The 27,742-nt window shown below is 36.7% G+C and overlaps 1 protein-coding gene across 4 annotated transcripts in view; it reads left to right on the top strand.

Moving 5' to 3' along the window:
• The window catches only part of GRID2 (glutamate ionotropic receptor delta type subunit 2), a 1,428,484-nt gene that overhangs the window by 1,177,026 nt on the left and 223,716 nt on the right, over window positions 1-27,742 (top strand). For all 4 annotated transcript variants that reach the window (XM_032400835.1, XM_032400836.1, XM_032400834.1 and 1 more), the window contains exon 13: window positions 13,363-13,558. In XM_032400835.1, coding sequence (XP_032256726.1) covers window positions 13,363-13,558 — 196 coding nt within the window. The remainder of the gene's footprint in view (window positions 1-13,362; window positions 13,559-27,742) is intronic.

Genomic DNA, 27,742 nt, shown 5'->3' on the forward strand with positions numbered 1-27,742 from the left:
AAAAAACCCAAAAAACACTGGCTGTCAGGAAGCCTTATCCGAATGTAAATATAAATAAGGACTTGGCTGAATAATTCACTGTTTTCTCACCTTAGCTTGATTAACCATCACTACAGTCAATCTGCTACTGACAGTGACCCGCACCGACCCTGGGTCAGGACATCTGTTTGTCAGGCAAGTTTGCTCTTTTGGCTCCTCTTCAATTTGCCCTCTCCTAGCACAGCTCAAATGCTACTTCCTCTGTGTAGCCTTCCCCGTGGTGTTCATGACTAGATTCAGGGTCTCTTTTTTTTAAACCACATTGCATCTACCTGGCTTACACCCTGAATTACCTAGTGCTGGGGCAGTATTCTGCTTGTTTTACCTTCTCAATTAAAATGTATATTTTTGAGGGTGGTTTTATCACCTTTTCATCAGCACGGCGCCTCATGTGGTAGCTTACTGAGTACATAGTTGGTTACAGGTAAATATTCAGTAAATAATGAACCAGAAAGGGGTTTCTTAGAATCTGGCCTGAGACTGTGGAACCTCACTACTTGTTTATATACCTCGTAACAAATCCGGGAGAAATCTGAAAGCCATTTTTGTGCGCCGTTATTCCAGAATAAGAGAAGGAGCCCCCAACTGGTATGCCTTTGAGGTTTTCTTAGTGTCTCACCCACTTCAGGCTTCCAGTGGGAGGCTACTTGATGGCTCTCAGCAGGGAATTGCACACTCTATTAGGAACAGCCAAAATCAAGGTCGCTGAAGTGAGCTGGGCCTGATTCATACCACTCCTGTGTTTCAGTTTAGTACAGAATTGTATAGGCTTAGCTTCAGAGTACACAGACACCACAGATGGAGGAAGACATTCATCTCCTTCCCCTATGTTGTTCGGTGTTGAAATGGCTTACTTGTCAAAGCACCTAAGTACTACAGTGATGGATGTTTTATAAACATATAGCCATCTAGATATTATAGGCCATGATTTTCTCTCTTTTTGAAAAAAATAAAAACTCTCAGTTTTTCAAAGCCACCCTTCAGTGAGCATTTAATTAAAAGTTGTCTCCCACTTTATTTGTGACTCCCAGGAACAGGGCTATATTAGCATTGCTATAGGCTCTTATTTATACTGAGCTCACCGAGATGAAAACTTCGCCAAACTAGTAAGTGCCCACAACCCCTAACATGATCTTCTTCTTGACAAGCAATTATCTTAAGCAAGTCAAGTCCTCCGCTCTTTCTTTCTCCCCAGCCTTCATCATCTCAACCCAGAAACCTATTAAGAAATTGAAAATATACATTCCTGTCTCCTCTTTATTTCTTGTTTTCCTTCCTTACCTGAAATCAGCTGAATCAATAAATTCTGTCTACCACCAGTATGTGGATATGATAAAAGCCCTATACTCAGGAGTACTTGGTTGAGTCATTTCAGAAGAGCTAGTTGGAGTATGGGGCATGTGTTTGTGAAACTAATGTAGGAAGAGTATGTGATAGAAATAGTGACAATGGGATCGGCAGGCAGGGCTGTTGGGCAGAACAATTCTGAAGGAGGCTGGAGACCTAGTTCAAGGGTTCAAGCCTTGTTCTTGCTACTAAAGAATAAGGCAAGTTTTTAAACCACTTTTTACCTTAGCTTCCTGTCTTTAAAAATGTGATCCATTCCTCCTCTCACTGCACAAATATTTGTTCCACAGTTTGGATTAAGTTATTTTCAATGTACCCTTCAACTGTACAATTCTCTATCAACTACACAAAGGAGGTATCTTATTAAACAAAGTCTGAGATAACAGACAACAATATATTCACATATTATTTTTATAAAAGAAATCCTAGATTATAAGGCAGAACTGAAAGGAAACTTTTTGTTTACCATATCTTCTTTTTTTCTTGCTTTCTGTTTCTCTTGTCTCACCTTTCTTTCCCTGTCCTCTCCATCACACCAGCAATCTTGATGGGCTGACCTCCACCCTCTGCTAAGTGTCTCTTTGACCTCATTAGTTCTCTGATCCTCTTAGTTGCTCTGCAAGCTCCTGTCATCTAAAGATAGTCAATTTATTTTTAATGACTTTCTCCTCCACTCCTACATACACACACACACACACACACATTCACTACACACATCCCTACCACAGCCCCTATTTCTCAAACCCTGATCTTTTAACCTAGGGACAAAGTTTAAAAATCGCCAGATGCCCCAGATCATGGCAAGTCATTGAGAAGATAAAGAACAGATCTGTGAGTAGCTTCCTGGGCTGCTTTTTCAGATGAAGATTGCCATTTTCTCAGAGCAGTGCTGCAGAATCCTCAGGATTGCTGCTGAATGGGGCAGGGATTGGGGGTGGGGGTGGGGGCATCTTTCCAAAACATTTTGGGCATTTATAATCTGAATGGTTCTTAATAAGACCTGACTATAGACATCAGGACATGCATTTTATGCATACTTTTAGTCGAAATTTCTCAAAAAAGAAATATACCTAATTGGGAATAGAGCATAATTTCTCTGAATGATTAAAAAAAAAAAAAAAAAACCTCTTTTGGAGAGATCCACAGACCTACTGCACTGGAAAGAAGGAAAATATACTTTGTATTTGTTATATTTGTATATTTGTAATATTAAGTTATCAGTAGAAACCTGGTCTCCTGCTCTGTGTTATGAAGAGCCAGGATCTTTGTTTTTAGATAGATTCATTACAATCTTCTCTGAAACAATGACCTTCCACATTACTTTGACAGTAGTGTTCTACTGGGTCTTCAAATAGGCTATTAAATTTGCCCTACTGTTATTCTTGGTCACTTCTTTCTCTTCAGTTATTTCTTTCCGCTACGAATAATTTGATAATGTGATTAAAGTTTTTGAGCTCCTTCAAAGAACTTATAGGGAAAAAAACTACAAATTACTATTGACTCCTCATTTGAATCTACCTCGTATTTTATTTGGGTCATTTTTTGTGTGTAGTAGTAGTATGTATTATTGTATCACAGCTTGTTAGCAGGCTATATGTGAGGTTATGATCAATGGTTCAATGTCAGCCTTGGAGTGTATATTGAATAAAGTTTTTCCCATAAGTCAGCACTGGCCCTGATTCTAATGAACATTTTCGGTGCTGATTTGAAGTATAGAATAGGGAGTAAGCTTATTAAACGTGCAGATTACTTTATATTGAGTAGGGGTGATTATTGACTAGAACCACACTGCAAGAAGTCATAAAGACCTTGGCAAATTAAACAAGATGATTATAAGTGAGACGAAGCTTAATAGGGACAAATACGTAATAATTCACTCAGAGATAGAAAAAAACAAACTGTGTGTCTGTGTGTCTGTTGGTGTGTGTGTGTATCCATGATAATTTAAAACTAGAGGTGAAGACAGTTTCAGAATGAATCATCTGTCAATTACAAATTTGAAATGAAATGTTGGTGTTTATGAAGAAAATGGCCAAAGTCACCTAGCAGTGTAAAAGTTGTCAGGGCTTTTTAAGCACCATCATGACCTATATATAAGGTCCATAAATTATGCAAAAATTACCACAGAAAAGGAAAAGATGCCTTAGCTAATAACAATGTAAAAAAAAATATGAGTAATAGATCCTATGGGTAAGAACTACAGGAATTTAGTGTTTAACTCAACAAGGAAAAGGCTAAAGGATGAAAACGAAAAAGAAGTGTTTTATTATATAAAGAGATATTGTATTGGAAGTGACCAGTAGCTATTGCCCATTTTCACTGAGAAGAAAATGAGAGGCTTATGTGAAATACACAAGTTGTAGGTTAGGCATGAATGAGAACTTCCTGGCGTTAAGTTTTCTAAGTCAGTAAAGTGCCTAAGGAAGAAGAATAAAGTCCATTTTGGAGGCTGGCTTTTATACCTTAAGATGGATCATCGAATTATGTGATACCTCCAGGAACTCTTCCAAACAATCTGATGTTATGATTTTATTTGGGTTCTTTCTTAACACTCTTTAGAAATTTGTTGATCCTCAGAGAAATTCATGAGAATTAGTCAGGGCTTTCCTATATTTTCAATGATGTAAGAACATAAAAATCTACTATTCTATTGAAGTCTATTGAATTATTTGAGGATATCATCTTAACATAAATTTTACAATCACCTGATAGTCAAATGCTGACATTATGAAATGCTGACCATACAAATTTAGGATAATTCCATATTTGTTCATAGTGTCCTGGGGTAAATAAATATTGCATCTTTTTCATGGTATCTCAGGAAGAAACCGCACATACTTTCTGCCTTACACAGATAATTGCAGGGTAATTGAATTCACAGACTACCGGGGCCTTTTGTAATGGAATTTTGCTTAAATAGTATACATCAATATCTACATATATCATGAAAGGCTACTTTAGTTAACTAATATACTATTTAAGATAGAGAGCAGGGTCATAAATGACAATTCTGTCAGCAGGTAGAAAAATATAGTGTCTTTCACATATCAGGATTCAGGATTCATGATGTGGCAAAATTAGTTCCTAGCTTAAATGTGGGTCAACAAGTCAGAGAAGCCACCCAAATTTTCCATATTTTCTCGCATCTGTATAGCATTGTCATTTTGGAGAGAATTTAAGGATCATTTTTATTAATCATGCCTAATAGCAATAAAAAAGACAGAGTGTTTCCATCCTCCTTTGTGGTCTCTAAAATGACCTATCATATCCACAAACCAAATCAACTTTTAAATGTGCACGGGAATGCAAGTCTCTCCAAGTGCAGGAGGATATTGCCTTAAGTAGTTCATGATATCCATCTTTATCATCTATTTTATATGAATTTTCAATATTACCTGTGACCATCTTATCTATAGTGCATGGCAGATGGGGATGCCCCTGACTACTCTGTGAGGGAGAAGGTGCAGGAAATACTTCTAAATCTCTCAGGAAAGCCTTGAGAGTCATCTTGGTGTCTAGTGATCTATCATGCAGGGACACCCATTCAGAAGGGAGAAGTGTCCTCTTCATGAGTACTACTACACTTATTCTAGACCAAGCACACTTGAAACATCAGCCATAGAAACATTTTTCTAGATGTCTCCTCAGGCAAGGAAAACAAAAGCAAAATTAAACCGATGGGACTATACCAAAAGAAAAAGCTTTCTCGAGCAAAGGAAACCGTCAACAAAACAAAAAGACAACCTACAGAATGGGAGAAGATACTTGCAAAGGATCTATCCGATAAGGGGTCAATAGCCAAAAAATATAAAAAAACTTACACAACTCAACACCTAAGTAAATAAATAAATAAGTAGTTCTTAAATGTAAAGATCAAATAAATATTCTAAAGAAGTTCACAGGACAAAGACCTGAAGCTGTCTTTTATCTAATTTACTCTGTTGAGGCCGCTAAGGGCAAGTTTGAGGGCAGGTGAGGTATGTAGGACAGGAGTGTGGAGGGGACAGAACAGAGAGACGGGAAAAGACTGCACCATTCAGGCCTTATTTGAGTGTCCCACAAGGAGCCACCCTTATCCTCTGACCCTCCTCTGTAAATCCTCACCCCTCTTTGGTCCTCATGCAGCCCCTCTTATGAAGCACCCTCTCCATCCAGGGAGCCTCCTTTGGGAAACTCTCCTTGGGTCCACAAGTAAAAAATCCTAGCCCTCTGCCTTCCCTGGTATTATTCAAATTTGTCTCTGCAGTCTTGAGAAGGAAGAAACTCTGGCACTTTGAGGGGAAGGAAGACAAAATCACTTTACTGCTCCAACAAAGATTGCTGTGGCTGAGTTCTTCCTGAATTACCCTGCCCCACAAATTATACTTTTAGGCTATACAATCTAATCTTTAATGAGAAAACCATATTTCTTCCACTAACATGACTTTGATCTTAATCTTTTTTTAAAAAAAAGGGAAGTTAACATTACTTGGCTAAAGAACATTAAACTCTTCCCTGAGCCTCTTTTCAGTAAGTAGTGGCACCCCTCATGCACTTAAAGTAGCTCTCACTGAGTCTTCAGTAGGGACTGAGCCATCAGCAATCCAAATTGTCTTCTGACATGAAGAGTCTTGCTTGCCCCATCCTTGACCCTTGATCCCCTTATATTTCATCAGATTTTCTGTATAAACCTGTGTCTGAGAGGGTTTGGAAAACTTCATTGAGGAGAAGGAGCTACTAAAATGCGGAATGTGGTTTCTCAGAGGACAAGTGGCCCTTGGCTGGGCTGCAAATAAGAAGATGGGAAGCCTTTCTGTGGTGCTTCGTCCATTCTTTTTTAAGTAGAGCATATACATTCTCCTTCCTCTTTATGTAAAAACTTAACCCTGGAGAGAAAAAAATTAATTTGGTTTTTGGTAATAATCCTCAGTATTACCAAAGGTGACTATTCTCTCCTTGTTCTAGTGCCTATCTCTTCCTTAGCTACTAAAATCATGAGTTCTTTTATATTTTTTCATCATTTCAGTTAGCAGAGTTAGTTGAGCAATTTTCTTCACCATTTCAGCTTGCTTCTGAAATTTTAGTCAGAAATCACTCATCAAACGAACCACTACTTACTAGCTCCATTTCCACAATGCTTAGATAAGTATCCCTTTCAGGAACAGACATTCCACTTTGTACCAGGTCCTGTGTTTACCAGAACTATGGACTATAACTTTAGCTTTTTCACATACTTTATTTCAGTTCTATTTGTTTGGGTTTTCTTTTTATTTGCCTTGCCTCCGAATTTATTTATTTTACATGCATGGCAAAATGTCTTATTAAGCAATTCACTGGTGGTTTGATAAAACTTTTGCAGCGGATTTTGTTACAGGAGAAATTTCCAAAGCTCCCTTAAAAATTAGTTGTTGTTGTTTTTAACTACAAAATACTACTGGCCATGATTAGTCACCCACAGAATGGCTGGTAATATATAATAAAAATCCCATTTTTATGCAATGCCTGTTGATTGGGAATGCTGGCTTTCCAAGATGAAAGCATGTTTCTAGTAAAAAAGAGTAGCCAAAATACATGAACCTCATTGACTGCTATTTTCCAGACCCTGGGCTAGGTTCTGAATTTCAAAGATGAATTTAAAGAAAAGTTATGGGAATCAGCAACATGTATTCTAATGAGTTAAACAAAGAAGCAAAATTTCATAACAAAATGCTAAAATGTGAACATATTCTAAGTGTTAGAAGAGCACTAAAGAGGCAGCTGAGTTTGACCTTGACCTTGAAGGGAAAGAATTCACCAGGTAGACAGGAGACATTTTGTGCAGAGCAAATGCCTACCAAGCAAAGAATGATGAAATGGTCTGTTTGTCCTATAATGGGAGTATGAATGAGGCAAAAGTTTGTTTCTGAGAATGGAAAAAAATTTTAGGCAAATTTTTGCAGGCTATGGAATGCTATGGAGTTGGAGATTTTTTCCAAGGGCAATGAGGTATATAGGAAGTATTTAAATAAGACAGGGATAGGATCAGACTTATATATCAGAAAGAACACTTTAGCCATGGTGTGGAGGATGGATTAGAGGGGGGTGAGAATAGAGATAGGGAAAAGGTTTAGAAATAATTCTCTAGGGGCACCTGGATGGCTCAGTCGGTTAAGTGTCTGACTCTTGATTTCCTCTCGGATCATGACTTCAAGGTCCTGGGATTGAGCCCCTCATCGGACTCCAGGCTTAGCATGGAATCTGTCTGGGATTCTCTCTGTCCCTCTCCCTCTGCCTCTGCCCCTCCTCCTGCTTGCACTCTCTCTCTGTGTCTCTCTAAAATAAATAAATAAAATCTTTTAAAAAAGAAAGATTCTCTAGATAGGAAAAATGAGAGTATTAGCAATGAGAGGACAAAGGTAGTGACAGATTTGTAAGATTCAGGAAGTAAAATGTACAGAAGTTGATGAGAGATTAGATGGGGTAGGGGACCTCAAGAGAAAGCCCATGGGTGAGGAATCTGAAATGAATTTCATTGATGAGAAGAATAAGGAGAAAGTAATTCTAAAAATTATAACAGAGCATAATAGGAATAATAATAATAATAAGAGTGATAATAGTAATAAATAATAATAAAATTAATAATTGCAACTACCAATAATGGAGCACTTAGAGAGTGTTAAGTAATAACGTTAAGTGTCTTATATCAGTATCTACTTCAAACTTCCACATACCTTAATACAAAATTATGATTTTCCCTATTTAATATGGAAATGAATTGCAATTTAGAGAAAATGAAATCACTTGTCCAAGGATTGAAACTCAAATCTTTGCACCTTCAAAGCCCAGGTTTGTAGAAACTAAGAGGTTGCCCAGTGCTGGCTGTTGGCTGTACCTCTCGGGCAGGCCTGCCTTACCTGACCACCTACCTCAGTCCACTTTTCAATTCTTACTTCTTCTTCTTAGGTCTCAATGACACTAAATATCAGTCTAGTGGACCTTTATTTGGCATATTAGTTGTTCTTTTAAGTTTTAAATTTTGGAATATTTTATTTATTTATTTATTTATTTATTTATTTATTTATTTATTGCTGGAAAACTTGTCTCTGAACTCACCAAGCTCTCAGCTACAACCACTGAACAGCAGTGGGCACCAGGCAGGCTTTTAATTTGGTTACTGATGGGCTCTTAGAGCTATAACAATATCTTCTCCTTTGGTAGATGCTGAAATCAGCATCCAGAGGAAGAAACTGTGGGAGAAAAGAGCCTGAACTGAGTTGGAAGACATTTTCAATACATCCCCACTTGTTTGTCTCTCTTCCACTGTCTGCCCCTTTGCCGGAAGCATTTAGCACCTATCCTATCAACCACGTTCCATTTTTTTCACCCTGAAGAAAAATCCCTTCTGATGTGATAACTTAAGTTGATGTGTTCCATTCCATTAAAAATGGGACTAGACTTACAAGTCCCCATCTAGAGCTGGCAGCTGTTTGTTGGTGAGCATTCCACAAAACCAAGCTCAAATGTTTAAACAGAAGAAAGAAATGAAGATGGAAAAGAAAGATTTATGTGGGTAATTTTAAAGTGTAGATGGGTAAGATCTATTCTCATGTTAAAAGAAAATATGTGAACATATGAGTGAAAAATAAGTAGCAACACATTCAAAGTTATGACCACGCAGTATCATAGGTTTATAAAATCTTGTCCTTGGAAAGGAAATGAAACTTTAAGTCTTCCCCAGTTCATGAATCTCCTCTTCATCAATATAAAGAGGTCATCCTGTCACATGCCAAAAATCCATTAGAAATTATTAAATAGGGCATTATTAGGAGATGGATCATTGTAATAAAAATCTCCATATAAAACAATAGAGGGGCGCCTCGGTGGTGCAGTCGGTTGAGCATCGGACTCTTGGTTTCGGCTCAGGTCATGATCTCAGGGTCGTGAGATCAAGCCCCAAGTCAGGCTCCACACTCAGCGGGGAGTCTGCTTGATGATTCTCTCCCTCTTCCTCTGCCCCTCCTGCTCATGCTCTCTCCCACTCCCTCTCCCCCTCTCTCACTAAAATAAATAAATCTTTTTTAAAAAATTAAAATAAAATAAAAATAAAGCAATGGATAAGCTGGTTGAATGCTGACGTGACAGGTCCTCTTGTACTCACCCTTAGACACTCTCATTCTCTCCATTTATAGATGAGGAAATTCAGGTTAACAGGGTTTAACATCACACTGCTCACAAATCATCTATCTGCTCGACTTTGAAATCTAACTTACCTGATGTCAAAGCTACGCTATCACAAATATCTAATATCAGAGTATCACATGTATCGAAATTAATTTTCTATGCTTGAAGGGTTTTAAGTGTTTATTTTTCTCATGCAAAGAGTTTGCAATCAGCCTAGATCCCCCAAATTCCTGAAACTGACTTCACAGAAGTGCCCTAAATTACAGTTTCTAAGTACATGTAATGTTCATGCAAATAAGTAACTATCACTTACCTATCAGCTCTCAGTATTCTTTAGTACCCATGTGTTGCTGGCAGTATAGGACACCAGGAGAAATAAAAGTAGAATTTTGAAAAGATGATGGGAAAACAAGGCTGATTAGAGTAGCAAATCATTTGCTTTCTTTTATTATTCGCCACGTACAGCTATAAACCATCATTTTTTGTTTGTTTGTTTGTTTGTTTAACTCTGTGTACATGAGTGGGGGTGTGGGGTTGGGAGAGGAGGATTCAGGTATAACAGAACTGCAGAGTGATCATTTGCTGAGTTTTATGTGGGTAAATGTGAATTGTGTGAGATTAAGTGGAGAAATGGAATATATTAGTATGAGTATATTCCAAGTTAAGTCTTTTCTAGAATGCTTTAAATTTTCCCATTTCCTCTGTGGCCTGGGTATGCATTGCTAATTGTTAAAAAAAGAAATGACAACATTTGCCGTGGTAAATTAATTTAAATGTTAAGTACTTATTATTTTAGAATTATTTTGCTTTTAAAACAATGATTTGACAAAACAAAAAACAATGACTTGGCATATCTAAATAATACTCAGATGTTGAACTTCAGATACAATTTTTTTGAGGATTACCACTGTAGAATAATTTACTAGATTTCTTTTAAGGGTTCATACCATACCATTTCTGCTGATACTACTCTAAAATCTTACTAGCATGAAAGTAACAAAATGACCACATAAAATGGCCACTCTTTCTGTGTTGGGTTGCTAAAACAGCCTTCACTTTCTATAATAAGCTATTTATGCTCACTTCGTTTTGCTTCATTTTATTTTTGTCACCTCTGGTGCTATCTCAGTGTACTATAATGGAATGATGCTGAATCAGACAAGCTGTAATTTTTATTGCAAGCATATCTCAAGGCAAATTTATAAACTGAACTTGATATCAGAAATGAAGCTAGAGGGAACATACCTTTGTTCTAAGTTACAAAATGCTCTGCTATATTCTAAATTTGAAGTATGTTGAAAATAAAATGCTTTTTTTTCTGACATCAGGAATTTCACATAGGCAATATATTAAGAAATTCCTTTAAAATTTTTATTGTGTACAAATCAGTTTCACCAACAAAACTGTTTGTATTACAATTCTATATTCAAGTTGTAAAGCTGATATTGAAGGTGATGTTATGCCACAGAAACCTGATTAAATTAATGATCCTAACATTTGATTTCAATTTTCTTTTCATGAAAAGCTAAGAGGGAGTGTTAATTTATTTAATGGTATTTTACTGGTATGACTATTTGGGCAAACAAATTATATATTTAGGTATGGGCATACAAAAATTTTACCCCTAGATTATGATCTCACCATCACCAAATTGAAAGTTTCTGAGAGTTAAATAGAGATTGATGGCTGAACCTTCTAAGTAGCAAGTGGCCAATCCTATCCTGGGAGGGTCTCTGATGAACTGTGACATGGTCTTCTCCAGCCATGAAACCTTCCAGTTCTAGAAGGTGCAAGCTCCATACAACTACCTAGCATAGGCCCTTGTATCTATAGGTATTGAACGAATTGCTATTTGCCATTGCTATTATAACCTATATTGACAATGTTTCATTTCTTTTTCCTGTGTTACCACTTTAGAGCATCCTCCACTAAACAGTAGGAAATATGTTAAAATGTTAATGTTTTGAATAGTTTCACTCCTACTACTGGAAACAGCAGTCAGTGAGAAGTAAATGGCCTTTGGAAACAAAAGTCTTACTGCTATACTGTTAACAAGATAATTATGGGATGTCCCAGGAGCAGATGCCCTGTTATTCTCCTATGAGGTTTCACCCTAGCTACGTGCAGCTCGCTTTTATTCCTGCTTTTGCCCTCAATTTTTCTTCATACTGTCACTTTATCTTTTTACAAGTGGCAGAATTAGTTTAATAGTTGTAGAATATTCCAGCAAATTTTTCCTTGGAAATAGTCATTTTTAAATGCATCATTTTATGCAGAAGTATAGAACAAAGAGGAATTATCATATTAGTGTCCACTGAATAAATGACACATGTCAACAACCTAAAACTCAATAAAATGTAGATTAAATTTTGCTGAAAGTTACCATTAGAAATTGGTATGAATACTTCTCTAGCAAACACAGCCCATAATTTATTGTTTGCAATACAGTTTTGCACATGATGGAAACCAGTGACAGGCAAGAGTATTCCCAATACCCTTGCCCAATGCTAGTGTTGTTTGCAAAGGCCCCCAGGAAATCATTAGCAAACTCCATCTAGAAACAGACCAAAAGGCCAGAGGTGTACATAACATGAGATTCATGACCCAAGGTTGTGGAGGGCTGTGAATATTCTTGTTCAAAATATGGTATGGTGTTTCAAAGCATCTGCTGCCATTCTTAGAGGTTAGTGAGCTTGAATAAGCCAGCGTCTAATTTTGAACAATATGCCAAAGACGCATATTTGTTCTTAAACCTCAGTCATTAGAGTTGAACCCCTACACAAACTCAAATGAGTTTCAGTAGAAGCAGTAATTGGTTCTTCAAGTTAGAAAGTATAGAGTGGCTCAGAAACCTAAATGTAAGGAAATTGACCACCAGGTACTATCTATAACTCAAAGATCGATGTGAAAATCCTGACCATATTCTGAATTATATTCAGCTCTCCAGAAGCATGAATTTTATTCTATTTGAATACAAATAGAAGTCTCTCTCTCTCTCTCTCTCTCACACCCCCCACACACACATGCATGTGCACACACACAAAGTTAAATCAAATATAGCAATATAGAAATAAGAGGCAGCATCTTGCAGTAAAAACATAATAAAATAAAATACTATAGCCTTTGAAGCCAGTCAGATCTACATTTGAATCTTATCTCATCCCTCACTGACTGTACCATACTGAGCAAATACCTTATACTCTCAATCTGAGTTTTCTCGTCTATAAAATGGGTGAAATACTTCTGAGAAGTGGGACATTGCTGTGGGAATAATGTATGTCAGTTGCTGGTTGTATGTAGTAGCCACTTGTTAAGTAGTGACTATCATAAATACTAATTTTTAAGTATACACTTGACCTCAAAGCACATTGTTTATGCAAAATGTAATTATTTTTTAAAATATTTAATCATTGCCACCTAAAAGAATATAGGCTTAAGGCTTATAACATATAGCATTTTTTAAACTAAATTATTATTTGATTATCCAGCAATATAACTTAATTTGTTTTTGTTTTGATGGGATTGCCAGATTTAGTTTTGTTTTTGGTTTTTTCACAGTAAAGGTTCACCAAAAAAAGCATTGCCTTACCACTAGAAATTTTCATTTTTCTTCCAGGAATGAAGAAATGAATTTTGTCTTCTGATGATTAATGCGTCATACACCTAAAAGCAATTTTCCTTATATATTACATTTTAATATTAAGAAACCACAAAATAAGAAAAGCAATTTGATATCTATATTTACATATATTATTCTCTCTGCTTCCTATAACTTTATTTCCGGTTGAAAATATTCAGTACTCTTTCTTGTGTCTCTCTTCTCTCCTAATAATGAAGATCTCTCCAGGACCTTTCCAAGCAAACAGACATCCCTTACGGCACAGTACTGGACTCTGCAGTATATGAACATGTCCGCATGAAGGGAATGAATCCTTTTGAAAGGGACAGCATGTATTCCCAAATGTGGCGGATGATCAACAGAAGCAATGGATCAGAGAATAACGTTCTGGAATCCCAAGCAGGCATTCAAAAGGTACTGGTCATTGTTCTACTACAGTAATCTAGTCTGCTATTTTGTCTCCCATATTGGAATTGCTACATTAAGATTGGTTTATTTCTTTTTTAAAATTTTAACTTTGACATAGAGTTTGCAATTAAATTATACCTCCTATTGATTTAAAGAAGATTTTGAGTTGGCAGAGTGCTTAAGCAGAGGGAATTCAAAGCCTTCTGTGCTGTGTATAATGGATCTGTCTCCAGTGGAATTCCGAAGCTAGAAAACATAAGCTAGTATTTTGTTCAGAATGGGTTAGGGACTTATGCACGTGAAGACTGAAAAGGTTTTTACAAATCCCATTCCGAATATCATTAGGGTTATCCAATTCTTTCAAATGACTTTGGGGTATTTTCTATACTGCATTTGTTTTTAGATGAAAACCTTATCTTTACTTATGATTATGTGGTGGGTAAAAGTTAATCTTGTCACCAAATAAGGTTCCTGCAAATGTCTATTTCTATTCCAAAAGCGAAAATCTTTATTTCTATCTTATTTTAAATAACCATCATTTAGAAGTTATTTTATCAGGGGGGAAAAAAAGGCTTACGAAGCAGTCCTTCATGTAAAACATGAAGCTAGTTTTTATTCTGGGCTGTGGTTTATAAACACGTATGCAGAAGTAATTCTTTCTTCCTCAAGCCCCATCAATCTGCATGAGAGAACTGAATGATTTTTGTTTAAAATTATCCCAGTGGCTAGCACAGTGAAAATCACAATGATTGACATTAAATAAATAATTGTGGGATGAATGAATGAATGAATGAATGTCAATTATAGCAACAAAGGTGGTATACACTTTTTCTCTGTAACCTTCCACAGCAGAATAATTTGGACCCCGTGTTGAGTTCCTTGTTCAAAAGGCAAACTTATTAATACTATGTTGGAGAATGTTTTGATGGCTATAAAAAATATTCTGACACAGGTTCTAGCCTTTTCATATGATGTCCTTTATCTGCGGCTGCTATTATGATTCCCTAGAGTCTGCCTGGTTGACATCATTATTTTAAAAACTGATGGTGCTGATATAAACCTCTTTCTAAGTCCTAATGATGCGTTAGGATGTGAATTCCTTGAAATGTTCACAATGGCCTCTAACTTCTTCACCCTTATTACATTAACCCCAATTTCCCAGGACCCAAGTTTTGATCCTAAAGTCCACTGGCTTCTAGAAGTTCTACAATTACTGGGAGGATGGGGATAAGAGTGGGCGAGTGAGTGGACCTATATGTTATCTGGAGGAGATGGGAGGGTAGACACTTTAGGCTTTACTAGGTACTCAGAGGATGTGAATGAACTTAAGCCTCAGAATAAGTTATTTTGGGGTATTCCTTCATATTGTTAATTGTTAAGAAGAATTCTGTTTTCTCGGGGATGAATATATTCATAGTTTGTATTTCTATTCCATTTTAGAAGTCAAAGCTCTCCACACTTTACAACCTCTTTCTATACCATATCATTCCAGAGAAAATTCACTTTTTTTCTCCAAGAAGACATACAGATTCTCATAAAATATTTTCAAAGATACATATTCACTCACTCATCATTTAATTATTCATTTTTTCATACAATATTTGCTCAGTGCCAATTATGTACCAGGCACTGATCGAGAAACTATAGATAACTCCACCACAGAGAACTGATCACTGGGTCTGTGAAGTATAGAGTCTGGTGAAAAAAGAAAACTAAAATATGTGATCAAATAAAATGACTTAAATCATGATAAGTGCTGTGGAAAAAGAAAAATGGGTGCTCTTATAGAAATTAAAGAGAACATCTACTTTCAGAACAGTGATCAAGTACGGTTCCCTGAGGAGATAAAGTATTAGTGATGACCTGCCTGATCAGGAGCTGTTCATGTAGAAGAGAAGGTGACAGGGCATCTAAACCAAGCATAGCCTCAGCAGGAGCCTGAAGGTACATTCAAGAAACCAGTTCAAAATCAACATGAACTGGAACATGTCCAATGAGAGAACGTGGAAGGAGGTTAGTAGGCAGGGGATAGATCATGAAGGACCTTGTTGCCCTTAGTTAAGAATCTGGATTCTATTTAAATGGCAAAAAATGCTACTAAAATAAGGGAATGTTGTGATTCATTATTACCTTTCAAGAAGGTCACTATAGCTGATATAGAGGGATTGGGTAAGAGTATGCAGAATATATATATATATATATATATATATATATATATATATATATATATAATATATCTCACGAAATAGTGAGACCCTAAGAGACTCTTGTAAATTTCAGAGGTAGCCACTCAAGTCGACACATGTAGATAAGGTCTTGCTTCATTCTTCTGTTCTTACACACACACACACACACATACACACACAGCCCATATACCTTGCATTCTCTGTGGTAATGCAAACTGGGTATACTTCCTATATCCTAGCATTTCCAAAATAAAAAATAAATCATAAGGGTATGGAATATCAAATGTCATGTAGAAGTGACATTTGACATTTAAATAGTCATGTATGTGTTAAGATTTACATATATATCTTCCAAGGTTTTCAGGATTGTTTAAGAAAACCTTCTTTTCAAAGCATGTACATATAGTTTCCTACATTTTCTATTTCTTTTCTTTTTTACCTTTATGCCTTTTAACCATATTGAATTTAATTTGACATTTGTGGATATGTAAAAAGAAATTATAAATACCCACCCTGAGAAAATTTCAATCTGAGATTCTATGACATAAAAGTGTTTTAGACTAGGCTATTGATAAGTTTGCATCGTGTGCTAAGAAATTTAGTTATTTCTTCTGCAGGTTTTGCCGTTTCTTTTTCTTTAAATATGTAGCCATTCCATCATCTTTCGACTTGGGTTAGTGTTTCTAGTACTGTTATTAAATGTCATACATTTAAAAAAAAGTTTATTATGAAGAACAGAAAGAACCCTCTTCCTAGGGGGTTGGGGGCGGTTTGGGAAGTATCTGGTTTTCTCTCCTGGTTCTTCCAGTTCTTAGGTGTACAACTTTGGGCATGTCACTTGGCTTCTCTAAGACTCACTCTACTCTTCTGTAAGATGGTCACAGTGTGGGAATTAAAAGCCTGCAAAAGGCATTTCAACATGGGTTTGAATACAGTTCATTTTTTAAACTAAAATGTGTAAATGTAACTAGTTACTTAAAATCTGTGGGCCCCAGGATTATCATCATGTTGATAAGAATTACTACTTCACATGTTTCTTGTCATTATTAAAATATATATATATATTTATGTATATATAGTATATATACAATATACTATATATACATATTGTATGTACATATATATGCACATGTATATGTACATATTGTATATATATTGTATACATGTATTGTATACATATTGTATATACACATATATATGTACATATATAGAGAGAGTATATGTACATATATATGTGTGTGTATATATATATACAGAAGCATCAATAAATAGTATGATTAGAGCCATAAGTTCATAAAATGATCCTTAAGATTACCTGAAAGAATGTAAAGGTGAGCAATTTGTAACTACAAAGCTTTATTATTTCGTATCTTCTAAGGTTAAGTTAAAATTGTAACATAATTAAAAGGATAATTAATAAAAGAAGTAGAGAACAATTTCTATTCCCCTGATAGTCTACTGATCAAGAGGGCTTATGAGTTTAAAACTGCAAATCATGTCACCTAGTATTATACCATATTTATTTAGTTTTCTGATTTACTAGAGGGGCAGTGAAGAATGTTCTTATGAATTCATAATGGAAAATATCAAAGTGAAATTTGCTTGTTGTACGTATTCTTTCAAGCAAAATCAGAGACAGCTGAAAGTTGATTAGACAAAAAAAAATAGGTAATAATAATGTAATGTATTTTAGTTCGGTTTGCAAGCCTTGGCCAGCTTCTCTTAAAACACAAAACCAACCAACCAAAAACCAATAACCTTCTCACCTGCTAAAGCTCACTGGGAGTCTATAAGATTGAAAACTATAACACATGAAATGTGGTTGTGGATTCTTGCTTTAGCTACTAGTCTTGCACATCTCACACGGCAACTTCCTCCTCTCTGTCGTTGGCTTCTAATTTGTTCAGGCAGAAAAGACTTCAGAGGTCTTCTAGGTCAATTTTTCACAAAAGGCCAAACATCTTCTACAGTGTTTTTGACAAGAGTTCATATATAGTAACTGTCTTCCAGGAAAGCCTGCCTCACTGTGCAAACAATCCTTGCAATCTAATTATAACTTTAAATAGATACCATTAATGTCTCAGGTTGTGTTTGTTCTTAATTGTGCTACGAGTCTCATTAAGTTTCTCTTACTTGGAGGTAGAGTTTTATCCCTTCTAACATCGTTCTGCTCATACCAAAGAAAGCTGTATAAATGAGGATTAAGTAAATGAGTTCTGATATGCTATTCTTGGGAGACATTCACCTGTATCAGACTAGCCTAATTAAACTAGAACAAATTTGATTCTGTCTTCCTTTTCCTAGGACTTTTTGCATAAGTAGGAAAAAATGTATATGAAAAATATAACTGAAATTTTTAGTGCATTCATTCGACAGTCATTTATTGAGCGCCTCCTATGTATCAGCCAGTATTTTGGTCACTGGAGTGAACGTAAATGAAAGCAAAATGCCTTCACAGAGTTCACATTCTTATGGAGGAGGCAGACAATAAACAAAGTAAATAAAATATGTTGTATTTCAATAATGATAAGTGTTAAGGAGAAAGAGTAGGAGAGGGAGAAGGGGGACATGAGGGGGATGGTCTGCCTTGTTAGATCAGATGGCCAGAGAAGGCTTAAGAGAATGACGTTGGAATAAAGACATGAAGCAGGTTGGAGAGAGAGAAAGAGTTGTACATCTGGGTGACATGTTTTCAGACAGAGGGTCAGCCAATGCAAAGGCCCTGAGGTAGGAGCATGCCTGGATTTTCTAAGACTGTGAAGGAGGCTAGTGTAACTCAGAAATAAGGCGTAATATCAGAAGTATAACAAAGTCAGAGAAGTAGAGGGCCAGGCGGCAGGGGAGAAGGCACATCATATAGGGCCTTGTTACTTACAGCATAATTCTGTGAACTAGCAACAGCAGCATCTCTTAGGAGCTTGTTAGAAATGCAGACTCTTGGGCCCCACGTAAGCCCTTCTCAATGTAAATCTCAGTCTAAGAAGATTCCCAGGTGACTCCTATGCATGCTAACGTCTGAAAATGCTAATACAGAGCTGTTAAAACATGCTAAGTGGGCTTTTACTCTGTGGGAGATATGAAACTTAGGAAGGTTTTGAACAGAAAAGTAACATGATATAACTCATATTTTGGCAAATCACAGGTAAAGATCTGACTAGGAATGAAGGATCTGTGCGTAGCACTGAAATGGAGGAGTCTCTGGTTATTTAGAGGGCAATATTTATTTCCTGATAACCTATTAAACACAGGTGGTGAAGAACAAATTATTCTAAAACCCCAGCAACGAAGACTGCTTAGGAAGAAAAGAAAATCAGGATTGGTAGGATTAAAATCCTAGCCAGAGGATCCCAACGGTAACTGCATAATACCTCAGACTACAGAGTTCAAAGAGGATATAAAAATCTGATGGATACTATGGCAACAAGGAAGTGAGGAATGGTGTTGGCCGCAGTTTTCAATCAGAAAGAGAGCATCAGTTTGCAAAGCTAAGTAGGCCACACAAGGCCCAGAGCAGTATGGGGAAGGGAAACTGACAAGGTCCAGGTGTGGAGCAAAGCCACTGGGATCAGGCCCCAGCTCTAAGGCCAGCTGGAAAATTGGAGTATTGAAATGAAAACGAGACAAAAGATTGGTCATGTCAAATGGGTCAATATCAAGGATTTTTGAGGACTGGCACAGAAAGACAAATTCTAGACCTTATGAAATGGTGAGGTAAGCCTACCCTCTTTATTGATCTATGGCTGAAAAAACTGGGTGGATTGAACCTATTGTTTTATTTATTCATTCAACACATATTCAGTGAGCACCTATTTACCAGGCATTGTTCTGGGTATCGGGAATTAAACAGAACAAGGGAAGTCCTTGCCCAAATGGAGATTACTTTGTAGTGGAGAGAAAATAATAGACAAGCGCATAAACATGTGCTATGAAGGAAAATTTGAAAGGTAAGAATGAAAGAAAGCAGAGGAGGGAGAGGGATGTTGCCATCACATATAAAGTGGTCTCAGAAGGCATCTCTGAGAAAGCGACATTTGAGTAGAGAGCTGAAAGAGGACAGGGTATGACCCATGAAGACAGTGAGGAGACAGGACAAGAAGTGGTCCAAGCAGAAGGAATATTACTGCAAAATTCCTGAAGCAGAAGGTAACTTGGCATGATAAAGAGAAATGTCAAGACCAATATGGCTGGAGAAGGGTTCATGGGGGGTGGGTAGGATATGCAGGGGAAAGGGATAGGAAATAAGATCACAGTGGAAGTTAGGCAGGATGGTGGCCTAAAAATGTTCAAGTGTGGGCCCCACTAAAGTTCCAATTGTATCTTTTTATTTTATTGAGATATAATCGACATATAACTTTATATTAGTTTCAGGCATACAACATAATGACTCTGTGTATATTGAAAAATGGTCACAATAAGTCTAGTTAACATCAGTCAAATTGTTACAAATTTTCTTTTTGTGATGAGAACTTTTAAGATCTATTCTCTTAGCAACTGTTACATATGCAATATAGTATTATTAACTATGTCACCATGCTGTACATTACATCCCCATGACTTATGTATTTTATAACTAGAAGTTTGTACTTTTTAACCCCTTTTACCCATTGTAACTTAATTGGGGATTGGAAAGCATTTGAATATCCTAAATTCGTTCAGGTGATTCTGATTCACAATAAAGGTTGAAAATCACTGATATAATACCTTGGAGCCATTTAAATGACTTTGACTTTTGAAAAATTCTGAGGTTGTGAGCAGGAGAGTGACATGAGCTGACTTACTTTTCAAAACTCCACTTACGGTGCTGTGTGGAAAATAGGAGAGGTCAAGGCTAGAAGCAAAGAGAAGACTGAGGAGAATACTGTTATAATTCAAGTGAGACATGATGTTGGATGGACCAGAGTGCTTATGGTGGAAGTGGTGAGAAATGATTGAATTTGAATATATTTTGAAAGTAGCTCTGACAAAATTTTCTAAAAGGCTGAATGTGGGGTATGGAGAAGAGGAGTTAAAAATGAGTCCAATGGCTTTGGCCTAAGTTAGTTGGAAGAATGAAGTTGGCTTTTATTGGGGTTGAGAAAACTATGGGAAGAGCAGATTTGAGAAGCCAAATGAGAATTTGCCTTTGGCATGATAGTTCATATGAAATGTTTATTAATTATCCAAGAAAGATGCCAAGAAAGCTGCTTTCTATATATGAGTTGAGTGTTTAAGAGAAAGTTCTAGCTGGAGATTGGAGATTACTAACATAGAGTCTGTATTTAAAGTCTTAAGACTTGATGATATCACTAAGGATGTGTATCTATCTAGAGAAGAAAGCTATGGAAAGACTAATCCCTGGGACAATTTAGTATTTAGACGAGGGAGAGTTAAAAAGGGTATAACAGAGTCAGGGAAGGATCAGCCAGGGAAAAAGGGGCAAAACCAAGAGTGCTTGTTTAGAAGCCAAATGAAAAAGTATTTCAAGAAGTTCAAATGATCAACTCTGTCAAATGATGCTCATGGGTCGAGTATGGTGAAGACTGAGAATTAATGATTTATTTGGCAACCAGCAGTCACTGGTGACCTTGACAAAAGCAGATCTGGTGAGGGAAGAGAGAAGGAATTAGAATTAGATTGGAGAGAAGAAAGAATGAGAAGAGAGGCAATGGAAATTACAAGACTAGGTGCTTTTTATTTACTTTATTTTTTATTTTAATTTTTTTCTATTCAGGTATAATTAACATACAGTGTTTTGTTAGTTTCAGGTGTACAATATAATGATCTGACAACTTTATACATTATTCGGTGCTCATCACAACAAGTGTACTGTTAATCCCCTTTATCTATTTCACCTATCCCCTACCCATCTTTCCTCTGGCAACCACCCATTTGTTCTCTATATTTAAGAATCTTTTTGTTGTTGTTGTTTTTCTTTTTTTCTTTGTTCATTTGTTTTGTTAGACTGGGCACTTTTTAAAGGTGCTTTGCTGAAAGGAAATGCTGAGTAATAGTGGGGAGGGTTCTAGAGTGGGATGTGGGATTTGGGAAAATTTTTTTATGAAAAAAGATATATACAATGTCTGTATACTAATGGGATGATACAATTAAGAGGGGAAATTCATGGTGCAGGAGAGAGACAGGAGAACTGCTGGAGATCTGTCCTTGAGTAGGTGATAAGTAATGAGATCTAGTACACAAGTGGAGGGTTTGGATTTAGGAACACAGTCCATCCATAGTAAGAAGAGAGAAGGTAGAACATATGGACATACATGCAGATAGGTTGGAAGATATGGTAATGGGAGTATATGGAAAATCATTTTTGATTGGTTGTATTTACTCAGAGAAATAGGAACCAAGGTCATCACTAAGGAACAGGATAATGCTTCTGGAGATTGGAAGAGAGAGAAGATAGCAATGGTTGCTCTGGAGAATGGTAGGGACAGTAGACTAGTGAAATGTAATGGTATTCCTAGAAAAGACTAAAGGGTCTTTTGCAATAGTCATCATGACTATAAGTTGAAACTAATCAGCATGATTGTGGGCTTTTCTGTAGCCATCTTCAGCTGCCTAAGCATAAACATGGAGTCCACAGAGATGAGATTTCACCAGAATTAGTGTTTACCAGATAAGCATGGTAGAAAACAATGGGGTGAGGGAGTTGAGAGTATATGCAAAGAAACTATCATTATTATGAATCATGGAATCTCAGCTATATAGAAGGAAAGTGCTGACCCAGAGCAGATTGAGGATACCAAGAGGATGACATGAACAGACTGTTGGTCTGGATGGGACCAAAGAACTGTAGGAGTCCATGAACCAGAAGGACAGGATTGGAAATAATACAAAGTTGGTTCCAAGATGACACATTTGAAATTGAGATGATGAAGAGAGTGCTAGTATTGGAAATAATATGACATGGGAGTGGGTGGCTAAGGTAGGAGGAAAGATACAATCTTTGGAGAAGAAGAAGCCAAGTACTGGAAAAGGATGTCTATGTGAATAATCAAATCACCAAGAATAACCACAGAACTAGAATTTGAAAGAGTGACAGAGAGCCAAGTGGTAAAATCTTTGAGCAATGTTGGAGTGCCACAGAGTCAGCAGATGCCTGCAGTAGGAATGAGTATAAGCTGAAAGCATGAGCTTCAAAGCCAAGGATCTAGAAGTGGTTCAAGGGGCAAAAAGGATACCTACCCATGATCCAGCCCCAGTGATATGAATGTTGTAGAAGAGAAAATTAGCCACCATTTGAGAAGACCAAAAGCAATGTAGTATCTGCAGAAAAGAAGCAAGTTCTACTCAGCAAAAGAAGGTTAAAGGAAATTTCAAAACAAAACAAAGAACAGATGGAGGATATAGGCAGGGCTTAGGACAGTCTCTTAAAACCCTTTGACTTAAGATTATTCCCATCAGGGGGCACCTGGGCGGCTTAGTTTTTTAAGCGTCCAACTCTTGATTTCAGCTCAGGTAATGATCTCATGGGTCATGAGAATGAAGCAAGCAGGAACCAAATTACATAAAAGAAAAAAGGCTGTGAGTAGAAAACAATTTTCAACTGTGACAGGTTTACATATAGTAATTCCTGGTCTTATGCACCTCAAACCTATGAACCACACTGGTCATATTCTCTTTTATGGTTGTTCCATTCCCCTTCCTCTTTGAGCTCTGTAGCATCATTTGGCATTGGGCAAGAATGCCAAAGTAGATGACCGTTATGAGCAGAGTGAGGATAAGACCTAACTTGGGCTTCAGTGAGTGACTTGGTAATATACTAAGTATATGTCCTTAAAATCATGGTTAGGCTCCATTACAGAAATGAATAATCAGACTGAACACAACTTGGGGAAAATCAAAACAAAATACTAAACCACTTTGGGTCTTTGAAAATGCCCGGAGTCCTGGGCTGTCATACCACTGGGCTTAGAAGTAACACTGCATTTGCTACATTTGCCCTTTTGCCAAATGATTTCAACAAACAGAATATGATTTACTTTAGCACTTCACCAGGCATCTGGGAGCTCAGATCCCATTGACATATTTTCTGCTCCCCCAAAAATCAAAGGTTTTAGGTCCATGTCATTTATCCCATAGTGAAAGAAGAGAATCAGTGCAACAATAAAAACAAAAACAAAAAACAAAAAACCCATAGTGGCTCAGTCAGTTAAGAGTCCAACTCTTGGTTTCAGCTCAGGTCATAATCTCTGCTTCGGGATCAGTGCTCAGCGTGGACTATGCTTGGAATTTTCTCTCTCCCTCTCCCTCTGCCCCTCCCCCCCTCTCTATCTAAATTAATAAATAAAATCTTTAAAAAAAACACACACACAAATAGAGATCATTCCTAGAAGCTTTGCCAATGCATTTTTAATGCCTGGGATTGAGTGTTTTTATTAATTTTTTTAAAAAGATTTCATTTACTTATTTATTTGAGAGAGAGAGAGAGAGAGAAAGAGCAGGAGCAGTGGGAAGAGCAGAGAAAGAGGGGAAGGGAGGGAGAAAGAATCTCAAGCAGACTCTGTGCTGGGCATGGAGCCCAACTCGATTTCAATTCCACGGCCCCGAGATCATAAACCGAGTTGAAACCAAGATTGGAGGCCCAACTGACTGAGCCACCCAGGCGCCCCTATTATTAACATTTTTTAAAACTTATTTTTGTTTATAATAATCCTCATGGATGTTTGAAATCAAAATTAGTCTTGATTAGATATTTTCTCAAAAGGGTAAAGGTGAAGTCCAAAGCTATATCCTTCTTAAACTATAAGCATTTTAACTTGAGTTAGAATAGGTCTTACAGCACACAAAGCAAACTGAAAACTGAAAAAGTTTTTTCTAGATGCCCAGAAAAATATAGATATAGATATAGATTCTGTAAATTAAAGTGAAAACAATAAAGTGGTGTCTCTTTAGTAAGTACTAAGCTGCCATTAACAGAGCATGTAATTTTAAAATTGCTTTTTTATATAGTGATTTAATCCATGATGAAAGCCAGACCTGCTCCAATTCTTCTTTTAATTAGCTACATTCAAGTCCAATTCATCTACTCATTCACTCATTTCTTTAATCAACAAACATTTATTCAGTGGCTGCTAAGTACCAGAAACTATGATAGGCACAGAAGATGCAGAAATGGATTAGTCTAGTGAAGGTGGGGCGGTAAAATGCAGTATAGTAGCTAATCTACAGAGAAATGTACAAGATGCCAAGAGAATGCGGAGAAAGGGAATTTATCATAGCCTGAGGGATGAGGTTAGTTCAGATCACAAAGACTTCCAAGAGGAAGTTATGTTAATTTTAGAGTAAGTAGGATTTAATTAAGTAAAAGAGAGATAGGAGTAAGTAGGATAAGGAGACAGCCTGAACAAAAGCATGGAGGTAAGAAGAACACAGTACATGCAGGAAATAAAAAGCAGTTACAGTTGGATACAAGGTGCTTATATTGGTCAAGTTTTTCTGGAGAAAATAACAATATATATATTTATATATTACATTCATATATTTGTGTGTGTATATGTGTGGGCGTACGTTTATATACAAAATGAGATTTATTATAAGGAATTGGCTCATGCAGTTATGGAGGCCGACAGGTCCCACCATCTGCCGTCTATAAACTGGAGACCCAGGAAAGCTGATGATTTAAATTCCAATATGATTCTAAAGGCCTGAGAACTAGGAGCGCTATTGGTATAAATCCCAGTTTAAGGGAAGGAGCAGACTGATGTTCCAGCTCATCAGTCAGGCAAAGAGAAAGAACCTTCCTCTACCTTTCTGTTCTATTACAGCCCTCTCCAGGTTAGATAATGTCCACCAACCTTGGGGAGGGCAATCTGCTTTACTCAGTCTACTAATTCAAATGCTAATCTCGTCTAGAAACACACTCATGGGCACACCCAGCAATAATGTTTAACCAGGCATCCCTGATTAATGTTTAATCTGGGCCTCCCGTGACCTGGCCAAGCTGACACATAAGATTAACTATGGCAGTGCTATGGTACAGTGAAAGGGGGTAGGAGGTGCAGTTTGTGCGGGCGGATCAGAGACACCTGTTGGGGCGCATAGCATCTGAACCTGCCAATTGGATGTTAACTGTATAGTTTTAACTAAATGAGCAAGAAGGTATGAAAATAATGAAAAATACTGGAAAAGAAATGTCTGGATTGGAAAGAAGATATAGCCACTTTGGACTTCAGTTTTCTTCCTTTATCTTTAAAATTGTGGAAATGAAATAGATGAAGTCTGAGAATCCTTCTGGAGCTAATATTCAATAAGTCTTAGGACCCTAATTTCAAACTATTTAATAGCCACACGAGAGAAGTGCACCTCCCAGGTAACTGCAGAGGCCCCTGGATGGAGCACAAAGCCTCGGCTACCAGTCCTAGTTTAACACATATCCTAGCATTCAAGCATTCCTTCTACAAAGGAATACCAGCTTTGTAGTTCCCTAGAATGAAAAATTATAGGTAGGTGCATCTTTGTTTCCTTGTGGTTCCATTATGTTCATAAACTTCTTTATCCAACAAATTGTGTAAATGGTTCATTGCCTTGGTTTAGTTCTTATTCTCAACAATTACTTCCCAAATTGGAAAATGCTCATACATTTTAAACATTTCTGTTGGAAAAATGCAAAAAAGTAAAAACTACAATTCCACCATAATTTTAAAATCATTTCACTCTATCCATCCAGTTTTACCCTCAGTCAGCTTCCATTAAAATAGCAGGGTGCACATCTTCATGACTTTATTTAATGGGCACATATATGTGTGCAGTTTTTTGTTTGGTTTCCAATTGGACTTTTTTTAATGAAATGTTCTCTGCCTTTGTCTTTACCAATTTCTGTCATTAACATCTTTCAAGCTGTCATATATATTTATACATCATTGTAATACCTTCAAAATAGTCTATGAACTATCATAATTTATCAAATCATTAACCTTGAGCACTTTGAATGTTTCATAATTTATCTCCTATAAGCAGCTCTGATGAACATTTATTTTTATATATTTGTTATTATTTTCTTTTGTAAATACAGTAATAAAAATAGGATTCTGCGTTAAGGAGAATATGCATTTACAAATTTAATAACCACTCTCAAAGTAGTGTCTGAAAATGTTGAACCAATTTCTACTTTGGATACAAAAGAGAGTTCTATTTTCCCACTTGCTTGCCTGAAATTGCCAAAAGTAAATGATGCTACTCTTTTATATTTTCACTTTTGCCAAAATGATGAGTGAAAAGTCTCTCATTTTTATTTTTACTTTTCTGATTACTAGGTTGAGCATTTTTTCAAATGTGGACTACTTCTATACATCATCTTTATAATGCTAAATTATTTCTTTGATCCTTTTTTTCTTGACTTGTTATTGTCAATTTCAATACCTCTTTTTAAAAGATAAATAATAGTACTTTGGGGGGTTTTTGGTCACTCTACCTTTAATCCTCCAGACTTTTCTTATCCATGTCCACAGCCGCATTTACACTGTCAGTTAAACAGATGTACTGGCAAGCGAACACAATTTGGTCAGGCCCTAATATAAATCCACATGCCCAAGTGTTCACTTCATAAGACATTTCTTTCGCCAGACAGTACTCTCAAAGAGCAGCATTTACTTTGTGAAAAATGGGAAAAGCTAAATGATTTTGTAAATATGCCTCTAAGCTGGCCACTGTTTGCTATCTTCCCTTTTATCCCTAAGAATATTAATATAAATAAGAATTTTATAATACTTAGTTCCCTAGTAACAGATATATGCTGAGAGGGCTCCAAGTTTTTGAAATGTTTTTCTATCGCGAAGATATTGGACTTTCGTGCCAACGTATTTGTTTCCATTACATTAAGCTGTAGACCTTTTTTTTTTTTTTAAGATTTTATTTATTTATTTGACAGAGAGATAGAGAGAAAACACAAGTAGACAGAGCGGCAGGCAGAGGGAGAGGGAGAAGCAGGCTCCTCACTGAGCAAGGAGCCTGATGCGGGGCTCAATCCCAGGACCCCGGGATCATGACCTGAGCCAAAGGCAGACGCTTGACGACT

The sequence above is a fragment of the Phoca vitulina genome, unplaced genomic scaffold, assembly GCF_004348235.1.
Source record: "Phoca vitulina isolate PV1807 unplaced genomic scaffold, GSC_HSeal_1.0 scaffold3, whole genome shotgun sequence".
In the NCBI taxonomy this organism is placed as follows: domain Eukaryota; kingdom Metazoa; phylum Chordata; class Mammalia; order Carnivora; family Phocidae; genus Phoca; species Phoca vitulina.